The 20,804-nt window shown below is 36.3% G+C and overlaps 1 protein-coding gene across 1 annotated transcript; it reads right to left on the reverse strand.

The window, feature by feature from the left end:
* On the reverse strand, positions 339–7,726 carry LOC109831650 (basic salivary proline-rich protein 3-like). The gene is made up of 3 exons (XM_020399015.1): positions 7,584–7,726; positions 6,738–6,874; positions 339–661 (listed from the first exon to the last, which is right to left on the reverse strand). The coding sequence occupies exons 1-2, from the start codon at positions 7,686–7,688 to the stop codon at positions 6,749–6,751; spliced, it is 231 nt and encodes a 76-aa protein (XP_020254604.1). The 5' UTR covers positions 7,689–7,726; the 3' UTR covers positions 339–661; positions 6,738–6,748.

A 20,804-nucleotide genomic window follows, 5' to 3' on the forward strand; every position in this document is an offset into this window, starting at 1 on the left:
ACGAAGAAGAATACAGTAAATACAGACAAACATAAAGATGAGAATAAATCACATATATTAGAATATCTGAGATGCCTGAAAGAATCATACTTCGTGTGGGCAAGAAAACCCTCTTCTCACAACACAATCAGATAACACTCACTCCCAACAATCCGATCTGCAACAGAAGCGTCCCTAAAAATAAAGCTGTAGTTGCAGATAGACCGCTATAATATCGTCCATCGTCCTGTAGTTTTATTGTTGCAGATAGAACCCCCGAGAAAATTTTCCTTTCAGGGCGTATACCAGCATCAATATAACAAGCAGCAAGTTCAGCTTGGATGGTAAAACCCTGAAGATAAATAAATGCTCCCCCGCAGCACATAGCATTTGATTCACATTTAAGTAAAGATCTGTGAGTTTTCTCAAAAAAAAAGTAAAGATCTGTGATGAACTAAATGAACACTTTTAACACGAAATATAGTACTAAGACCGTTCGCAAGTCAGAACACTAAAGAACAACGGCAGGTCGAAACTAGTTAACTGTACTTCATCTCAAGAAATGGACTAATGTTCCTTGCAACATCCAACAGTCCACAGTCCACGGTATCAGAAACAGGCTAGAATATCCCTCATTGCTTGCAATCAACTCCAAAGCCCATCCGCCGCACCGTCGCCAAACCTGATCACAGGTTGGAATATGTTAAACTCTTAAATGAAAGCTTGTGATATTTTAGGTAAATAAGTGGGATTAAAATGGCATATATCCCATCAATGTTTATAAAGCATGAAATGGAATAATCACATAACATGTAGGATAACAATAATAAGGATATAAATAAAGCATACGAGTGGAATATACACACGCTTAAAAACATGGTTAATTTACTCAGTGGAATGCAGCAAGAGCATGTTTAGAGCTTTTTGCTAGGAATTAAGACTTAAGAGGCTGCCACATCAGCCCCCATTTCCCCCTAACAAATACAGAATTCGATGATACTGATGTAGCCTGACTGCTACAGTAGCTTCCCACCCATTAGGGTAGGGTTGTCAATTTTTGGCCCATACCCATTTACCCACCTGACCCGCCCATCATTTGGCCCGCCCAACGCCCACCCATTTAATTAAATGGGTCTAATTGGGCGGGTTCATTTTACATTATTCTAAATGGGCACTAAATGGGCAGTGTTTATTCGCCCGTTTGCCCGCCCACCGTATTCCCAAAACCAAAACAAAAGAAACCCGATCCCAAAATTCCCAATCTCCTCTTTCTCCTCTGCCTCGATCCTAATCTCCTCCGCCTCAATCCCGATCCCAATCTCCTCCGCCTCCTCCTCCGCCTCCTCCTCCTCCGCCGCCACCTCAAGTGCCTTTCGAACCCAAAACCTACGATATTATGATGAAAAGGTGAAACTATTGGGTTTGGTTCCTTTAGGGAGGGATTTGATGATTTAAGATAAATTTTAGGCTAATTGCAATGGGACATTGGTACCAGTCAATGCAGATTTCAGAAGAGAGACTATAGTTGTAGCTTTGTTTCTGACTTCATGTAACATAAAATATCAAGTATGAACTAAATAAATAAGCTCTAATATTTATAGTTAGAATGTTATGGACACTCCTATTCAATTTCATGATAAGTGAAACTTGTTGGTTACGGTGCCTGTGAAAAGGAAAGGATGCATGATCAAAGTGGTCTTTCTTTTCAGGAAATATGATTATCCTAGGAAATCTATGGTTTGAAGTGGAAATATTGTCTTTTTTTCCCCTCTACATTTCAAGGGTGTTCATGTTTTGAGGGGATAATATTAACTGACCTTGCCATCTCGGTGAGGTCATTTTATTGAAGACATCATCCACTTTCTATATGTTGTCAATAGAATAACAAGGTTTCCCAAGTATTGACTAAAAGGGCTAAATTGCTTCTTATCAATTTTAACATGAAAAGTTGTGAGTCTGTTTGTAGATATCCTTGATTCGTCTTCCATGCAAGTCAAAACTAAAAGAAGTAGCTTTTCTTGCCGCTATATTGAACCTTGGTCTTCCAAAGGTGGCCATTTTAGTGAGAGAGATTCGAGTCATTAATTAGAACTTAGAAGCATATACTTCCTTTTCTTTTGCCTCAGGCAACTCGCTATAGAATATCATACTCATATCCTTTTAGTGTGTAAGGGGAATTTGGAGGGTTCTCAGTTATACATGAGCTTGAGTTGGGTGACCAAAGAGTAGATTTTTCAATACAGCATTCTAACTCATGGTTATCCTGCCTAGGATTTGGATCACACTCCATGGATTTGGTTTCGATATCAGTTAGTATCCTACTTCTGCCAAACACTTGCTACATAACAGAGACTTGCTGAGTGAATTCATTACTGTTATTCATGCATATCAAACACTTGCTACATAATCGATGTGTATGTGAATTAAATGCTGCATTGTTGTTGTTGTTATTGTTTTCCCTGTTTTGTTGTTAGAAGCATTTTCGCACAAAAAATCAAATACAGACGTAGATAAATATGTGCATATACATAAAATTTACATACACTCGTGAATTAACTGCTGGGGTAGTCTTTTTTGGGCTTATATGTCCCCGTTGATTACCATTTGCCTATGCCATTGCATGGCTGCTCAAATACTTATCGTCATAGTTTTTTCATTTCTTAATACATATATAGATCTATTTGCATGTTGAGTCAATTTATATTCCACTTTATTATGTGTTTACTACCAAAATTGATGTGCTATTAAATTATTTTTTTCAGCGATCATGTCTTTAAATGATCAATTTAGCATCCATGATGATGGTAGTGATGATGAGAGTACTTCTAAACGTAAAAGAAGACAAACATCAAAAGTTTGGGATCACTTTACGCTAAGGTAGTTCTGCAGCAAAAGGAGCATTTTTGTGTTGTCTTTTGTTGTTCAAGTGTTTCTGTGGAAAAAGGCGTGAAAGCGTTTTCTTCCATTGTGTTCAGTGTAGTCGTATAAAGTAATTATGAAAGGAGGCACTTGACATGGATATCAGGAGTTGCATCAGAGGACATGAAACATGAAAATAAAAAGTTTACGCAAGGATAAAGCTAGTAGTAGTCTATAACAAGTTTAGGTTGAATTCCTCTTAGTGAGCTAATTCTTTTTTATGATTAGCCTGAGCATTTATGTTTTTTTTTTCACAAATTTGTGGTCTACCTTCAGGAGCAAGAGTGGCTTTTTCTCCTTCTCTATTCTCTTCTGTAGTGGACAATCTAGTGGTCCCTCCTGGGGTAATGCAAGGGTTGGTGCTCCTGTTTGGACAGTTTGATATATTGGTAATAAATGGATGATAGAACTTGATTTGCTACACATAAATTGCTCCCTTTGAACCAGCATTCCTAGTATATTGCTGATATGCTTAGACAAAATACCAGCATTCCTAGTATATTGTTGTGCATTCTGACATTTACTGCTTGAGCAGAGTATGGAAAGGCAAAATTATATGCTTAGACAAAAGTTTTTCCTTGTATGTAGTAATCTTTTGCTTATCGTTTATTTGCTGGGTATTGAATTCTATACTTTCGCTTTGTTTTTCAGATTAACTGAAGATGAAGAATTTAAAAGAGTGGTTTTCCTATGAGCTATTGTCTAAATCATTACTATCTGCAAGGCCTTTCAGCTTCTTTTATGAGGAATCACTGGATGGTGAACTTGGCAACCGAGGTTCGGCCTTATTTTATGCTGTATTAAGTCATATAATCCTTTTGCTGTTAGATTTTCAAACTACTTGAACTGAGTGTCACATGCCTTTTGCTCAAAGTTCAAGCATATTAACAATGCATGCAGGTCTCTTGGCTCTGGTTCCTGTATTTACTATCATGTTTCCTGTTCTCGTAAAACCATAATTTTGTTATATGATTACGTATCTGATAAGTTCTTTGTGTATTTAGCTGATCTTTAGTCCCCTGGTTCCCAAAGATCGCATCTTGCTATCTAGTGTTTCATTATTATGACAATATCATACGTTTGTGACAAACTTAACTAATTCTATGGATGATTGATGCAGGAGAAATATTGAGGTCTCTATGGTGATTTCGGATTCTAACCCTTGCTATGAAGACGCACATATGAGGCTTGCTGCAGTATTTTTAATGTTGTTATTGAGTACAACTGAGTGTTATGTTTGTTTCATGGTCTTTTCTTTCTTCTGTCATGATCCTGTTCATGCCTGAACATTTGAAAGATGGGAAATAAGTGGACTATGGTTGTGCTACTATTTTGTTTATAGACGAACTTACTACTCTTCTAGTTTATCAAGTAATTACGTAGATTGTCCTTACTAATCGTGATTGTGTTGCTGATAGTTATGATGGCATTTATATCAAGTTATTGATCTTATACAAATCCTTGCATACCTTGTGTTTTCTATCTTAATTCATTTAAATATTCTCTCAATTTTGTTATTATTGATCTTTTGGTTTTTGGTTTGAAAATTTGAGGTTAATTTTGCAAATGTGTGAGGTCTGTACTTTTATCCAGACTTGTAAATGGTTCAATCATGAACTTGTCTGCCTTTGTTTATCTTTGTTTATGTTCCTATCTTTGTTAGTAAATTATCAAAAACCCCCAACAAGTTTGCAAAAAGCTCCCAAAAAGTTTACAAAAAGCCCACAATAGTTTACAAAAAAAACCCTAAAAGTTTACAAAAAACACCCTAAAAGTATTATACATATATAGTTACTATAGTTAAATGGGCAAATGGGCGACCCGTTTATTAAATGGGCGGGTAAAAACCCGCCCATTTAAATAATGTTAAATGGACCATAAATGGGTAAATGGGCAAAACATGCCCGCCCATTTATGGTCCGCCCATTTAATACCCATACCCACCCATTTAACATCTCTACATTAGGGGCCTGTTTGTTTGCATGAAAGTAACTGTGAAGTAGCTGAAGTAAAAGAAGTAGAGGCTACTTCTGCTACTTCCAAACAAAAAAGTATGTTTGATTTTCTGAAAAACTTACTTTCAATACTTCCCTAAATGCTTATGTGGCGCCTACGTGTCATCTTTACTTCCAAAATATTTTTCCAATCCTCAATACTCAGAAGTAGCTCGGAAGTAGTTGAAATGCATATTAATTATGACATAAATAATTTTTTTATTAATATTTCCTTTATTAGTTACGTCTAACAACTTTTCATTGATAAAATTACTTCCTAATAATATTTCCAAATGTTATCCAAACAAAAAAAGTAAATGAAGAGGAAGAAGTTCTACTTCCATTACTTCTAAAAATATATGAAACAAACAAAAAAATGCTATTTCCACTACTTCCTACTTCATAGCTTTGAAAGTTACTTCTATAACCTACTTCTTACTTCTAATACTTCCATTATCCAAACGGGCCCTAGGGCGCGTTTGGTTCATGATTTTTTCATGGAAAGGGGAGGGGAAAGCTGACATATTGCTGACAATATGGCAGCTTTCCTCCCCCCCTTTCCATGAAAATTTTTTGAACCAAACGCGACCTTACAGCCCCAACCAAACAGATGTGCAGACAGCAACATTTACAAGCTGACAAGTACGATTATTATCATTACTCCATAAGAAGTATTCACATTTACAAGCTGACATGTATCCCAACAGATGTGCAGACAGCAACAAAGGCTTTATACTGAAATTGGAATCAGCCACACCAATCCTAGTCTTTCATTCGCTAATTAAGATAAGGGCTATGTCGTCGACAGATCAATGAATCCTATTCCGAATGTCTGAGCTTAGAAACAGAATATGAAATGGCTTAAAAAGAAAAAGCATCTATAACATGTCATGCAATTTCCTTTACCTTGTCTTCTAGGCTTTTCTCCGTTTGGATTAAACGCTACAAGTAACCCAATGCACAATGTGCATTTTATTCATAATGATCATTACTACAATAGTAAGATTGTAAGAACATATTTATTTGTTTATTGTGTGTGTACAACAAATGTTCTATGGATGAAGTTTGTTATGCAATGATCTTTATAAATGAGATTTCAAATTCTGTGAAAGACAAGAACCCCACTAGCCAATAAGACTGAAATTTCAGATCATATTAAGGGAACTATTTAACTATTTGAACCAAATCAAATACACATGAATTTCAGCATGCAAAGGAAGTATTTAATTTCCAAAGGAGCATCTGAATCCATAAACAGATTCAAATTTGAATTCAAATACGGATTCAAAAACTTCAGATTAACTCAAATATGAATACCTCAATTTTCAACAGATTCCATCCCTAAGCCTAATTTTGGGCCTTGCGAACATCTAAAATAACAAGGAATGCATTTGTGTCCAACTCTCACTCATCGATTCTGATACAAATTACTAACCCACAACGTCTATTCCTATTTTTCTTTCATGATGAATATCTATATATGTATTTCTTTCGTATCTTTTAGGCCCTCATTGTAACGTTTTTAACTTTTCTAATCAATGAAACTGTAGAGGTTAATACTCAATCCATCACACATGTTTGTAAACGCCCCCCACATAACTAATAATTGTTGTTTCTTTTATAAATCCAACACATTGTTAATCCTTCCTGTCCTAAGAAACCTACTACAATTGTAAGGAATGAAAGTCTCAAAACTGTCCCCATTTCACACTACGTACTACCTGGGCCATCATATATGTTTCTAATCACATCAATGTGACTGCTAGGATGTTTACAAATTGATTTAATAAAATGTTAATTGCATTGATAGCACCTCTGCATTAATGTTCACTGCAAATTACTTACAGAAGAATGCCCTAAGGTTGCTGCTGCTGGTTCTGCCCCTGCTGTGGCGGCGGAGGCGGCATCCCAGGCCTAGGCGGTGCAAACACCGGCACCTGCCCACCCGGCGGCGGGGCCGGCATTCCGGGCCTGGGCCCGCGCTGTCAGTGGCGCGCATTCCAGCCTCATCAAGTCTGTCCCTGCGCGCTGGTGCGTGGCCCCAATCGGCTCCCCCCATTACTGCGGGGCCGGCACCGAGTACGGCACCTGCGCGCGGCGGCCCACAGGCCTCCCCGCAAATGGCATTTGCAGTCGGCCTGCGTGGCCCCTAGGCATGGCTGCCCTGGGAATCCTGACATCTGAGGCCGGGACGCGCCATAATTGGGTGGGTAGGAATGGCGGAGCTGCCACGAGGGACCGCGAGCGCGGCGAACGACTGCTGAGGCCAGCATCATCCCAGGAGCGGGCCCACGACGCGCCGCGTGCGGCCGCCATGAAAGGCGCAGGCTGCCCTGCAACCTAGAGATGTGAGCAGTGGGCGATTCCGCGGCAATTAGCTCCGTCGGCTACGACGACCATGCGGGTGGCGCCGCTGGCGGCGCGGTAGCCACATGAGAAGCCTTTTCGGTCGCCGCGGGAGTCAGTCATCTGGTGGGGAGGTGGGCCTCGTCAGCGGCGTCATCGACGTAAGACCTCCTCGACCGCGGAGGAGACAAGAGGCAAGGGTACGGCGCGTCCTTCGCGCTCCTCGTTGGGATTGCGCGCGAATGTTAGGGTTACAGGGTCAGTGGGCGATTTCTTCGAAGGGGGGAGCTTCCCCGCAAACTTACCATCGACAGTCGTACCGAGGCCGGAGACGAGCGTTCATGCTGGGCGGGTCGAAGGCCATGAACTTCCGACGAGCTGGCGGCCATCTTGGATCGCGACGCGCATGCGGCAGTTGATGAACTGCAGCAGCTTGGAGCCCTTCGACATTTCTTGGGGGAGATTAGGGTTTTGGGGCTGAACGCTTCACAGGACCATTATGTAGGGCTAGGGTTTTAGGGATTTTGGGCAATATTCATATTGGTCCCTCACATCCTTGAAATAGCTCATACGACTGTGTTCGTTGAAATTGCTAAAAGATCCTTCTTTTATTTTTCTTGAGGGAGATCGGCTAGGGTTAGGGATTCGATGAATGTGTTTAAACTAGCGGTGATTCGATGCAAACCGATTAAACCAACCCACATCATGAAACAACGCGTTTGAAGGAGTACATGAATAAAAAAAATGATCTTTGATCAGAAATTTAAAATACTTCTCATGCAAATTGAAATTCTATGAGACTTTGGATACTAAACTTGTAGTTTTTATCTGTATCTGAACAAAAAAATCGATGAGACTTTTGACTGGGTTATTATTCACCAAATTAAGTTAAAGAGGGATCCATTGGAAAGCCCTGTCTATCTAGTTACAGCAAATCAACCCGTTTTTGGTTAGGAGTTTTCTGCTGTTTAGTTCACCCGAAAATCAAGATTCATGAACTTTGTTATTGTAGATAATGTATTAGATATGGAGAATCTTTTGTGTTAAAGGCATTGAGCCGAGAGTGTTCTTTTAAGTAGTATAAATATTCATGTTGTTTGACCCATTACAACATTAGTATTAAACATATTATTAATATATTATATATTAATTATAATAAAATATATTATAAATAAAATATTATAATATTTAGTTTACATTATTATAGTATTAGATGTATTAAATATAATGCAATATAAAATTGTATAATGTATTATAATATTATATTTTACTTAATGAGTTATATTATAAATTATAATGATTACATATTATTTTCAAATAATTATATATTTAATAATTCTGGTATATCATTTGTTATTATTATATATTATATAATTTTTTTATAATAATGTATTTATTATTATATAAAATTAAACAATTACTAATATATATAATATTATACTATTATTTATATAATATTATATTATTAATAATGTTAATTATATGTTATTATAGTATGTTAATAATAAATTAATATATTTATAAATATTTAATATTATGTAATTATATTATGGTCTTTTAATATGATAGGGTATTAATAGCAATTTAATAATATATTAATAATTTTATGATATAAATAAATATTTATTAAATTATTTTATATATTATTTTTAGTTACATTTGTTAGCATATAACTTATTTTATTTATGATATAATATATTAATATTTTATATATTATATTATATTTACTATAAAATATATTATTATAATAATATTATTATATTGTTATTTTATTTTTAAATATGTTACTATTATATAATTTTTTATAATTATTAATTTATTACAATTTATCTATTAAAAAATTAATAATATTATAGCGATTATACTATTGTGTAGTATATTATTATATCATTATTTATTATCAATAACTTTTTTATTAATTTTCATTGGTTTATTTATATTTTATTATTATTTATTATTATATAATACATTGTTAACATATTAAATACTAGTATTTAATATGTTATTATATTGTTATATAAGATATTTTATTTATTATATTTTTATATTATTTAATAAATATTACTAATATATTAGAATAACTATAGTATAGTTTAGCATAGTATAATAAGCATGTTGATAATAACTCTATATTAATTACATTTAATATATTATGTTAGATATTATATTAACACATTCTCAAACTCAAAACCAAAACACCAAACTTAAAACACCTTTTAGGTGTTTTGATATAAGTGTTGTGTTTTTGGTTTGAAGATGATTTAGCTCAAAAAACACCATGGTTTTCAAACGCATAGTGTTTTGTTTTTGGCAAAAACACCATGAACAATTAAAACACTACGGTATCCAAATGGAACCTTAATTGTAGTACCTTCTGCTGCTCAGCTGCTGTATTTTTATTTGCTATAGGGCAAACAACCTCTTTATGAAGTAATCACTCCTTTTTCTTTTTCTTTTTCTTTTTTATTTAATGAAGGCCATGGCTTATGAAGTAATCTCTCCTTTTTCTTTTTCATTTTTTTTTAAATTTAATAAAGGCCATGGCTTGACTTTAATCTGCGGTTTCCTGTGACCCAACCCCACATATTTACCACTGAGCCAGGCCTCATTAGCTAACTATATGAATAAATAACTAGCACATTGAAGATTACATAATTAAAACCATCGAAGATAATCTAATAAAATTTACAAAAGTGATGTTATTCTTCAATACACCTTATCCTAATTAAATCAAGAGTAAGTTGTATTTCTCATCTTATAACAATATTCTAGTTAACAACCTTATAGTTCCAGCTATAGTGGTTTTGGCGGTCTGATTGGTGCACTTTAGCGGGCGATTCTCCCTGCTATCGTGCTCCTCCGCCTGGATTTCAATGGCGAAGAAGAAGAAATCTGGTAGTAAGAGAGTTCAAAATAGTGAGTTGAGAGATTCTATCTTCATCTATCCTTCATCAGCTAATGCTGGAACCTCATCGATTGCTGGAAATTCCACTTCTAGTGCTGCTGCTGATTTGAATGAAACAGTAATTTCTTTGTTTCCTAAAGAAATGGAGAGTACTGGGCCTAGGGGAGCAAGGAAGAAGATGCCAATTGAGGATATCTTAGCCAGATCCAAACCATTATCTGATCCTTAGTCTCCCCAGCTAAGATCTGGTATGATGATTTCTCGTCAGCTTGGTAAATCTCCAAACTCTGTCTTATGGTCGGATGAAGTTGAAGATGAGATTGATCCAGATCTGACTGAGATTGTTGCCATAATGTTTGATTCAATACTCATTTAGATGGAAATAATAAAAATGTAGATAGCAGTATAAATCTAGAGATTGAAAGAAATGAAGATTATGTTGATAATCAAAAGAATAGTATCAGATCGACAGAAAATGAATCTGATGGCTCAAAATCTTTTGCTAGCCTATTCTCTGATAATAGAAGGCATGGAAATGGATTGTCATTAAATTTTGTGCATCTTCTCAAGTTAATACTGTCTTTTTCTCTGAGACTGAATGGAAAGAAGGAGAAGACCTTTGGAAATTTGCTTTAGTTGGTCATGTTATTGGATTAAATGTTAAATTTAAATCCATGGAAACCTATGTAAACAAGATTTGGGGAAAATTTTCTATTCTGAAAGTCTACTTGATCAAACAAGGGGTTTTCCTTTTTGAATTTCATACTAAACAACAAATGAATGAAGTTTTGGAGGCAGGTCCTTGGTTCTTTGGTTCCAGGCCATTGGTTTTGAAACCTTGGACGATTGATATTGATGTGGAAAAAATCCAGGATTGTACTTACCCAATGTGGGTTCAATTCCCTAATTTGAGGCTAAACTTATGGAGCTCTTCAGGCATTAGAAAGATTGCTAGTCTCATAGGTAACCCCATCACTACTGATAAGCTCACTGCTACGAGGCAAAGGTTATCTTATGCTAGAGTTCTATTAGAAGTTGATCTGCCTTTAAAAGAGTCTTTGCCTGATCAAATAGTTATTCAAAGTCCTGATGGGAAAAGTTATATTCAGAAAGTGGTTTATGAGGTAAAGCCAAGATGGTGTACAAATTGTAAAATGGTGGGACATGAGGTTGAGCAATGTAGAAGGTTAACAGTTAAGAAAATGTGGGTTCCAAAGCAACCTAGAAGTGTGGCTGTATCTGGAAAAGAATCTGGTGCTTCCTCTATAGAAACTAATCAGAAAGTTTTTGTAGAATCTGGGAAAAAAGCAGGGGTGCCTAAAAAACATGCACAAACAGTGCTGGAAAATGGAAAATCTGATCAACAATCTGGAGAAAAAATAGATCTGCTTGGAAAACATACACAAACAGTATTGTGCATCAATAATGGCATTACTAATCAACAGCTTGACAATGGAGTCTATATACCTGGTAAACATGTTCAATCTATGGAGTCTGGACAAATGGTGAGTTCTGGAATTCAAAATTTATCCCCTTCTATAAAAATCAGTGGATTTACAAGTGTCAACAGAAATAGTATAGCTAGAAGAACAAATCTGGGTACTGATGAACCTATATCTCATATTCAAGCTTCACAATTTTCTTTATTGGATCATCAATGTCATGAATTTGACCCCTCAAGCATTGATAGGGGAAAACCCATTCAATAAATACAATTGGTAATCTGGAATGTTAGAGGTTTAAACAAAACCTCTAAGCACATGATAGTGAAGCAAATTGTTCATGATTATAAGGTCTCATTTTTAGCCCTCCTGGAAACTAAAGTTGTTGGTGACAAGATGAAATCTATAGCAAAGAAAATGGTTAAAGATTGGGATTGGATTTCAAATGCTCAACAAGCAAGAAATGGTAGGATCTGGATTCTCTGGGATAGTGATTTCCTTTCTGTTCAGTGTATTTCTTCTTCTGATCAGTATATATCATGCACTGTTGATTCAAAAGATGACAAATTTTCTTGTATTGCCACTATAATTTATGCTCTTAATGATTAAGAAGGTAGGAAAAATCTCTGGCATGACTTGTTAGCTTTCAAACAAAGTATTAACTCTCCCTGGTTTGTGGGTGGAGATTTCAATGCTATTATTAGTAATGAAGAGAATTGGGGGCTCTCTTGTCACAGATTCAGAAACTGAGGATTTTCAAAATTTCATTACTTCATGCCAACTTCTCCACCTAAAATCTACAGGTTGTTTCTTCACTTGGTGTAATAAACAGGATGCTAACACAAGAATTTGGAGTAGGCTGGATAGAATTTTGGTAAATGAGGAGTGGATTCACCAGTATACCTCAAGTTAAGTTGACTTCCTTGTGCCAAATTTCTCTGATCATTCTCCAGCATTGCTTACAGTTAATGATGACATTTGTGAAGGCAAGAAACCTTTCAAATTTTTCAGTATATGGATTAATCACCATGAGTTTAACACAGTTGTTAATTCTATGTGGGAGCAAAATTTTAGGGGTTTCTACATGTATAGACTGTTTACTAATCTAAAAAATCTTAAGCCTGCTCTGAAAGAATTGAATAAAAAGCACTTCATGAATATTAGTGAGAAAGTGTTAAGAGCTAAAGGTGAACTCTCTGACATTCAACAGTAGCTGAATGATGATCCCTTCAATTCTGAATTGATATCAAAAGAGAAGAAATGTTTGAACAGCTATACCAGACTGGTTGATTTTGAAACTTCTTTCTACAGACAGAAAGCCAACATCAGATGTGGATTATATGGAGATAAATGCTCTCATTTCTTTCACTCTATTATGAAAGCTAAAAGGCACCAAAATAAAGTGCTATCTTTATATACTGATAATGGTGAAAGGTTAACTGATATATCTGATATTACATCTGAATTCATTAATTACTACACATATCTCCTGAGCACTGCTTGTCAAACTTTGGAGATAGATCAAGAAGTGGTATCTAATGGACCTGTTCTTTCCCCTACTCAAAGCAATAATCTGGGTGTATCAGTCACTAGGGATGAAATCAGACAAGCTTTATTTCCATGTCCAATGAAAAAGCTCCTGGACCGGATGGTTACACTGCTTCCTTCTTCAAAGCAACTTGGAATGTGATACATGAAGATATTGTTCTAGCTACTGAGGAGTTTTTCAGGTCCGGTAAGCTTCTTGATGCTTTCAATTCTACATCAATTACTTTGGTGCCCAAAATTCTCAATCCTAAGTCTCCTTCAGATTATAGACCAATATCCTGTTGCAATTGTGTGTACAAGATAATTTCAAAAGTCATTGCTAACAGAATTCAAGGGGTAATGACATTTCTGATCAATGAAGCTCAAAGTGCATTTGTCAAAGGAAGGCTCATCTCTAGTAACATCTTATTAGCACATGAACTTATAAAACACTATGGTAGAAAGCATACATCTCCGAGGGCAATTCTTAACATTGATTTGAGGAAAGCTTTTGATACAATTAGTTGGAGTTTTATTAATTCTATGCTATTAGGACTGAGTTTCCTTGTGAATATGATCAAGTGGATCATGGAATGTATCACTACTTCTACATTCTCTCTATCTCTCAATGGTACATTGCACGGATATTTTAAAGGTGCAAGAGGCTTAAGACAAGGGGATCTCCTCTCTCCATATTTGTTTGTTCTTGGAATGGAATACCTGTCAAGAAAATTGAAAACTCTCAAAGTTGATAGCCTCTTCAGGTATCACCCAAAATGTTCCAGGCTTAAGATTACACACTTATTCTTTGTTGATGACCTGTTGCTGTTTTGCAAGGCTGATATGCATTCAATAGCAAAAATGAAGGAATGTCTCTCTGAGTACAGTCAAGTCTCTGGATTAGAAATTAATCCTAATAAGTGCTCTATATACATGAGTGGTATTGACAGCAGCCTAAAGCTCCGGATCTTTCATTCCTTAATTTCTCTGAAGGAGTCCTACCAGTGCGGTATTTGGGTGTCCCATTGATCTCGAAAAGGTTGTCATGGTTGGATTGCTCCCCTTCTGTTAACAAAATCTCTGATCTGTTTCAAAGTTGGCAAAAGAATAAAACCATGTCCTATGCTGGGAGATTACAGCTTATTAAATCAGTCATTTGGGTATACATCTCTTTTGGACTAGTAACTATATATTGCCAATTAAAGTCTTGGAGAAAATAGACAGTCTCTGCTCTGATTTTCTATGGAATAGCAAAATTCATCTGGTTTCCTGGTCTACTGTTTGCCAGAGCAAAAATCACGGAGGTTGGGGGGTTTATTCTGCTAAAGCCTGGAACTATGCAGCGGCTTTTGAAGCTTTTATGGATGATTCACCTAAAGAAAGACCTGTTATGGATTAAGTGGGTTCATGAAAATTACCTAAGACAATCTAGCATATGGCAAGTTCAAGCCAGAGTAAATGACTCTTGGATGTTGAAGCAGCTTATCAAAGTTAGGGATAAGATGTCTGGCAACTTTGGCAATGTGACTAATATGTTGAATGCCATTATCAGGAATTGTTCAGGGAAAAAGGTTCAACTATCCTCTATCTATAATGAGCTTTTTCCATCAAAATGCACAAGTCTCATGGTCTAAAACAGTTTGGGATGGATGGCTCTACCCTAAGCACTCTTTTTTCTTGTGGTTAGCCATTCATTCAAGATTGTTAACTCAAGAAAGACTATGTCGCATGAGGATGCTTGACACAAATACTTGCGTCCTATGTTCTCATCAACAGCAAGAAACCGGGAAACATTTATTTTTTGAATGTGAATATTCAGCAAATATATAGAATAGAGTCGTGGACTGACTGAACTATAAATGGAGATCATGCGTCTGGGACAATGTTATTGACTGGTATAGCTTGAGGTTGAAGGGTGCGGACTTTGTGAAGAAGCTTAAAAGAATGGCTTTATCTGCATCAGTTTATGCTATATGGCAAGAAAGGAATCAGAGAATCTTCCAGTGCATAACCAAAGGTCCTGAAGCTGTGTTTCGATCAGTGAAGCTATCTGTTCTATCGAAAGTGTAAAATGATAATATTTCCTCATACATAAAAAAAACCTTATAGTTCCAGCTTGAAATATAATGTGGACAGTGACTGTAACTATTTTTCGGTGATTTCTTTACAAAGCTATTTATTCTACCGAACTGTTAAGATTCACCAGTGCCTAATTAGCACATTTTCCTTGATTTAAACTTGTAAAGAGAGAAAATACTGGAAACGTCATAAGGAACAAGAAAACAAGTCCGGTTAAATTCTTTTTCTTATATCATTATACCATTACAGAATAAAAAAAACCAAGAAAGCAATTATTACAGAAGACACAACTGCACTCAAAATCTTAGCACCTTAGACCAATATATATATACCAGTACTCTATTTTTATAAGGTGAGGATGGTGAATACTAGGGGTGTCCAAAAAGCCCAGAGCCCGGGCCCGGCCCGGGCCCAGAAACCCGGGCAAAACCCGGGCCCGGGCCGCCGTTGACGAGCCCGTCCGGGCCCGGCCCGGGCCCGGAACAGTGCCCAAATTGGGCACTGGGGCTTCGAATGGCCGGGCCGGGCCAGCCCGGCCCGGGCCGAACGGTCACAAATGTGACCGTTGGCCCAGCCCGGCCCGGGTCAAATCTGGCCTAACGGCCAGATTTGACCTTTTGACCGTTTTGCCCCTTAAAACGGTCAAAAATGGCTATTTTTCGAGGGTTTTTTGGTCATTTACCTAGGGGCTGCTTCTATAAATAGAGGGGGGTTTCAATTCATTTCCTCACAACAAAACTCATCTATTTCTCTCTCTACTACTCTCTTATACAATTTTATACTATCTCATACTAATATACTATCCTATAATCTTTTGTATTTTCTAATACTTCCAACAAATGGCTTCTGGGTCTGATTATGAAGAGCAACATGCAACTCCTACCGATCCAGAGATGAGTCCTCCTACAACAACTCCTCCTCATCCTACCGGTGTTAATCCTGAATCTGGTGGCGACGAATCTACGGCACCAAGAGCTCCAAAAAGGCCGAGGTCTGATGTATGGAATTTTTTTGAGAAGATAGACGTCACCAAGGATGAACACGGTAGGATCATCTCTCAGAATGCGAAATGTGCGTTGTGCGGCCAGATATTCAAAGCTCATCATAAGAGCGGCACCAACCATCTCAAACGGCATATTGAAAAACACAACAAAGGCCAAAATCTACAAGGTGATATCCGGCAGTCTATGCTTTCCCAATCATCCTCTTCAGGTACCCTCGACAGTTGGAATTATGACGCTGCCCGAGCCCGGAAATGCGTAATCAGGTTTATTGTTCTTAAAAACCTTCCTTTTAAATTAGTAGAAGATGATGAATTTGAAGATTTGTTTAGAGATGGTTTTTATCCTGCATTTACAAAATTTTCTCGTCAAACCTGTCAACGTGATATTTTAAAATATTATGTTGAGGAACAGGGAAAAATAATTTCTTATTTTAAAAATTTAAACTGCAAATTTTCTTTAACTTCTGATATTTGGTCATCTAGAGTGCAAACTGGTTATTTATGTATAACAGCACACTGGATTGATGAAAGTTGGAAAATGTTTAAAAGAGTTGTTTCTTTTATTGCAATTGAAGAGTCACACACTGGTATTAATGTTGCAAATTTAATTGTTGAAGAACTTATGAAACTAGAAATTGATCAAAGAATATTTACTCTTTCACTAGATAATGCAAGTAATAATAATGTAGCTGTTGATTTTCTGAAAATAACTTTGTCATTGCCATGTCATGGTGAGCTTTTTCATGTTAGATGTATCTGTCATATTTTAAATTTAATTGTTCAAAGTGCATTTTCTGAAATTAAACCCATGATAGAAAAAGTTAGAACAGTTACTAATATGCATAATGCTTCTGAAATGAGAATTAAAAGATGGAAACAATGTTGTAAAAGAAAAAATTATAAGCCTAGACTAATTCCAAAAGATGTTGACCATAGGTGGAATTCCACCTATGCAATGTTATCTGTAGCAATAGAATATAAAGAAATTATAAATGATTTTATAAATTTTTATGCTTCTAGTTCTAGCTCTGGTAGTGCTTATGGAATAACTGAAGATGAATGGACAGTTATATGTAAATTAAATGAGATGTTACAAGTTTTTTATGATGCTACTATGTTATTATCTGGTTGTTATTATCCAACTATTACTTTAGCTGCTTTACAAATTTTAAATATTCAAAAATTTTTTGCAAAATATCGTATGGATGATACTTTTGGAAATATAATTTTTCAAATGGAGAGTAAATTTAATAAGTATTTTAGGCCTATTCCTCATATTTTTGGTATTGGTGTTCTTATTGATCCATGCTTGAAGGAAATTGGCCTTCGAAGTTTGTTACAATCATTATATGGTGGACAGATTATAGACTTAGATGATGGATCCACCCTTACTGCTACTACTCATTATGTAGCTATTAGAAATTATTTTCAAACCTTATATGATGAGTATGCAGCTAGATATGGTGTAGCTACACAACAGTCTTCAGCTTCGGCACCTTCAGCTTCGAGCACAGGTCGAGGTAAAAGTGTAAGTTTTGATAGGTATGCAATGGTAGCTGAACTAACTGGTGGATCTGGAACTTCATCAGGATTAGAGGTTTCTGAAATAGACGAATATTTATCTGCTTCCTTAGTTAAATGTCAAGGAAATGCTTTAGATATTTTGCAATGGTGGAAAGTATATGGATCAGTTTCATATCCTATACTTTCCACCATGGTTCGTGACTTACTATCAGTGCAGGTTTCGACTGTAGCCTCGGAATCCGCTTTCAGCACAGCAGGACGTTTGATCGACGACCACAGGACATGCTTAGATCCGTATACTGTACAAGCGGTGATGTGCTTACAGGATTGGTGGAGATACGAGAAGCGAACACAAGGCATCGAACGGATTGCTATGATTGAAGATAAATTTGAAGAGTTGGGACTAGCAGATAGATATAATGATTAGATAATATTCATAAAATTGTAATTTTTATTTCTTAGCTTTAAATTTGAATTAAATTATTTCGAAAAAAGTTGCAAATGATAGTGATATGGGTGAGTAGGTGCCAACCTAGTTGGGATGTACTCATCTATTGTGATGCGACGAATTTCGAAATAAATTTATACTTGTAAAGGATTTACCGATTATTAATAAAGAAGTTATTTTTATCATTTTTTGTACTTGTAATTTATGTCATTTCATTTCAAGTTATTAATTAAATTTATGACATTTTTTATAATAATTTATGATTTATGGTTTTGTTAAAATTTTAAAAAAATAATGGTTTTGTTAAAATAATTTATGATTTATGGTTTTGTTAAAATAATTTATGATTTATGGTTTTGTGTCCGGGCTTGGATTTTGCCCGGCCCGGGCCCGGTTTCCCGGGCCGGGCCGGGCCGGGCCGGTCCGGATGGACAGCCCTAGTGAATACATAAAGTTGATATCAATATTCTTTCTGCAATTTGAAATACGACATTTTTATTCTAACTTGTCACATATTACAGGTAGGGGTGAGCACGGTTCGGTTCGGGTCGGTTTTTACCAAAATTTAAACAATCGAACCGAACCACCTACAATTCAAAACCGAACCGAACCATTGCAAATCGGTTCGGTGTGGTTCGGTTCGGTTTGTTCGGTTCTAACTTCATCAAGTATAACTTCACTTCAATTTATCTTTTATATATTCTTATTACCCTATGCCAGCATGTATTTATTTTTTAACTTCACTTCAATTTATTATTCTTGTTCAAGTATGTATACTGTTTTTAAGTGAAGTAACTTGTCCTTTTGGATTAAATACTAGACTCTGACGTTGTAATTTTTTAGTAACGGACTTGCTTTGTCTTTGGGTAAACGGGTAAACGGGTAGGGTTTGAGGCAGGGGAATATATTTGGTTGGTTCGGGTCGGGTCGGTTTGAAAAATTATTAACCCGACCCGAACCGCCTTACTCATAAAACCGCTTTTTTCGGTTCGGTTCGGGTCGGTTCGGTCGGTTTTTTCGGTTTGAACCAAACCGTGCTCACCCCTAATTACAGGTCCCCAAACATTCAAAATCCAATTCGAAGACATATCTCCAACCTCAGTTACTGTCTCGCTTCAATCCAAAGACGAAGCCTTCGAAGACACCATAATTGGCTGCTCACTATGGCATCGAAGCTCACACTCTTTAGTCTACCCTCGAGAACCTACTTTCATAATACTTAGACCCGAAACAGAATTCAAAGTTTCTGGCCTCTCTCCATCAACTGAATACTACTTCAAGGCCTCGCCCTTCAGCAGCACGAAAGAACTTGGTAAATGGGAGGCTCATTGTATAACCCGAAACCTCAACTACGTACATTTCAAAGTCTCCAAAAGTGGAGCAAGAATTGATTGATCAACCAGCTATAGTTGAAGCTGACTCTCAAAGATGTTCAACCAATACAAGTGACAACAATCAAGGACCAAACCGTAAAAATGCACCAACGGACACACCGAGCAACCCGAGTAGGCTGAATAATACTTCGCCAGATTCTGGCGATAAGGCTAAAACCGACGAGAGACAATATGAATATTGTGTGAAGGTGATAAGATGGTTAGAATGCGAGGGATACATGGAGAAAGAGTTCCGGGTGAAGCTTTTGACTTGGTTTAGTTTGAAGGCGACGCCTCAAGAACGAAGGGTTGTGAGCGCGTTTATTGACGTGTTGATTGATGAGCCTGAGAGCTTGGTTGCTCAATTGGCTGATGCTTTCATGGATGGGATATGTAATAACAAGAAACAGGTAGTTAGAAAAGTGTTTTGCACTAGAATGTGGCATTGAGAATTGTGGTGCTTTCGTACTAACAATGTTTGGGATGCCATTGTGGGTGCATTTAGCTAGCAGTTCTTTAGTTGGTTGATTCAGAAGTAGAGACTAATTCAAAGTCAAGTTGTTGATCTTTGTTGAGAACTTACTTTGGTATCTGTGTTATTTGTACTAATTGATGTTTTCCTTTCACTTTGTTTTGCTGTTTTTTTTTTCTCATTTGGATTCAATCAGGTATTTTGATGAGTATTTGTAAACATAGGAAGGCTGTCTGATGTAATTAGGGATGTAAATGGATTCAGATTACGGGACAAAATATGCATCTGAATGTTCTATTTGAGATTGACATGGGTAATGTTGATCAAATAGTTATTAGATAGTTCGATAATTGTTCGTTAACTATTGATTCAATTTGGATTAGGAAGATCATTTAGTATGGCCCCGTTTGGCAAAGGGTTAATGAAGAGGGGTTAAAGAGAAGGATTAATGTACTTAGCCCATTTGATAATCCGAAGGACTAAATTATTAACCCGTTAAATAAGTTTTATTTTAGCCCTTATGATCAGTTTTAGTGTTTGGGAATAGCAATGATTTTGACTATTTTCTTTATAATTAGAAGGGTTAACTCTTATTCCATCTAAATAGGAGTATTAGTAAACCCCTTATTTTGAGAGGTTAACTCATTTTAACCCCTCTAGAGGGGTTAACTTAACCCTTCTATATTTTTTATGTTTGGCAAATTATAGAGGGTTAACTCACTTTAACCGTTATATAGATTTGTTGTGTTTGGCAGGTTAAGTAAGGGTTAAGTCTCCTTAACCCCTCACTTAA

This window comes from Asparagus officinalis, chromosome 1 (assembly GCF_001876935.1).
Source record: "Asparagus officinalis chromosome 1, Aspof.V1, whole genome shotgun sequence".
In the NCBI taxonomy this organism is placed as follows: domain Eukaryota; kingdom Viridiplantae; phylum Streptophyta; class Magnoliopsida; order Asparagales; family Asparagaceae; genus Asparagus; species Asparagus officinalis.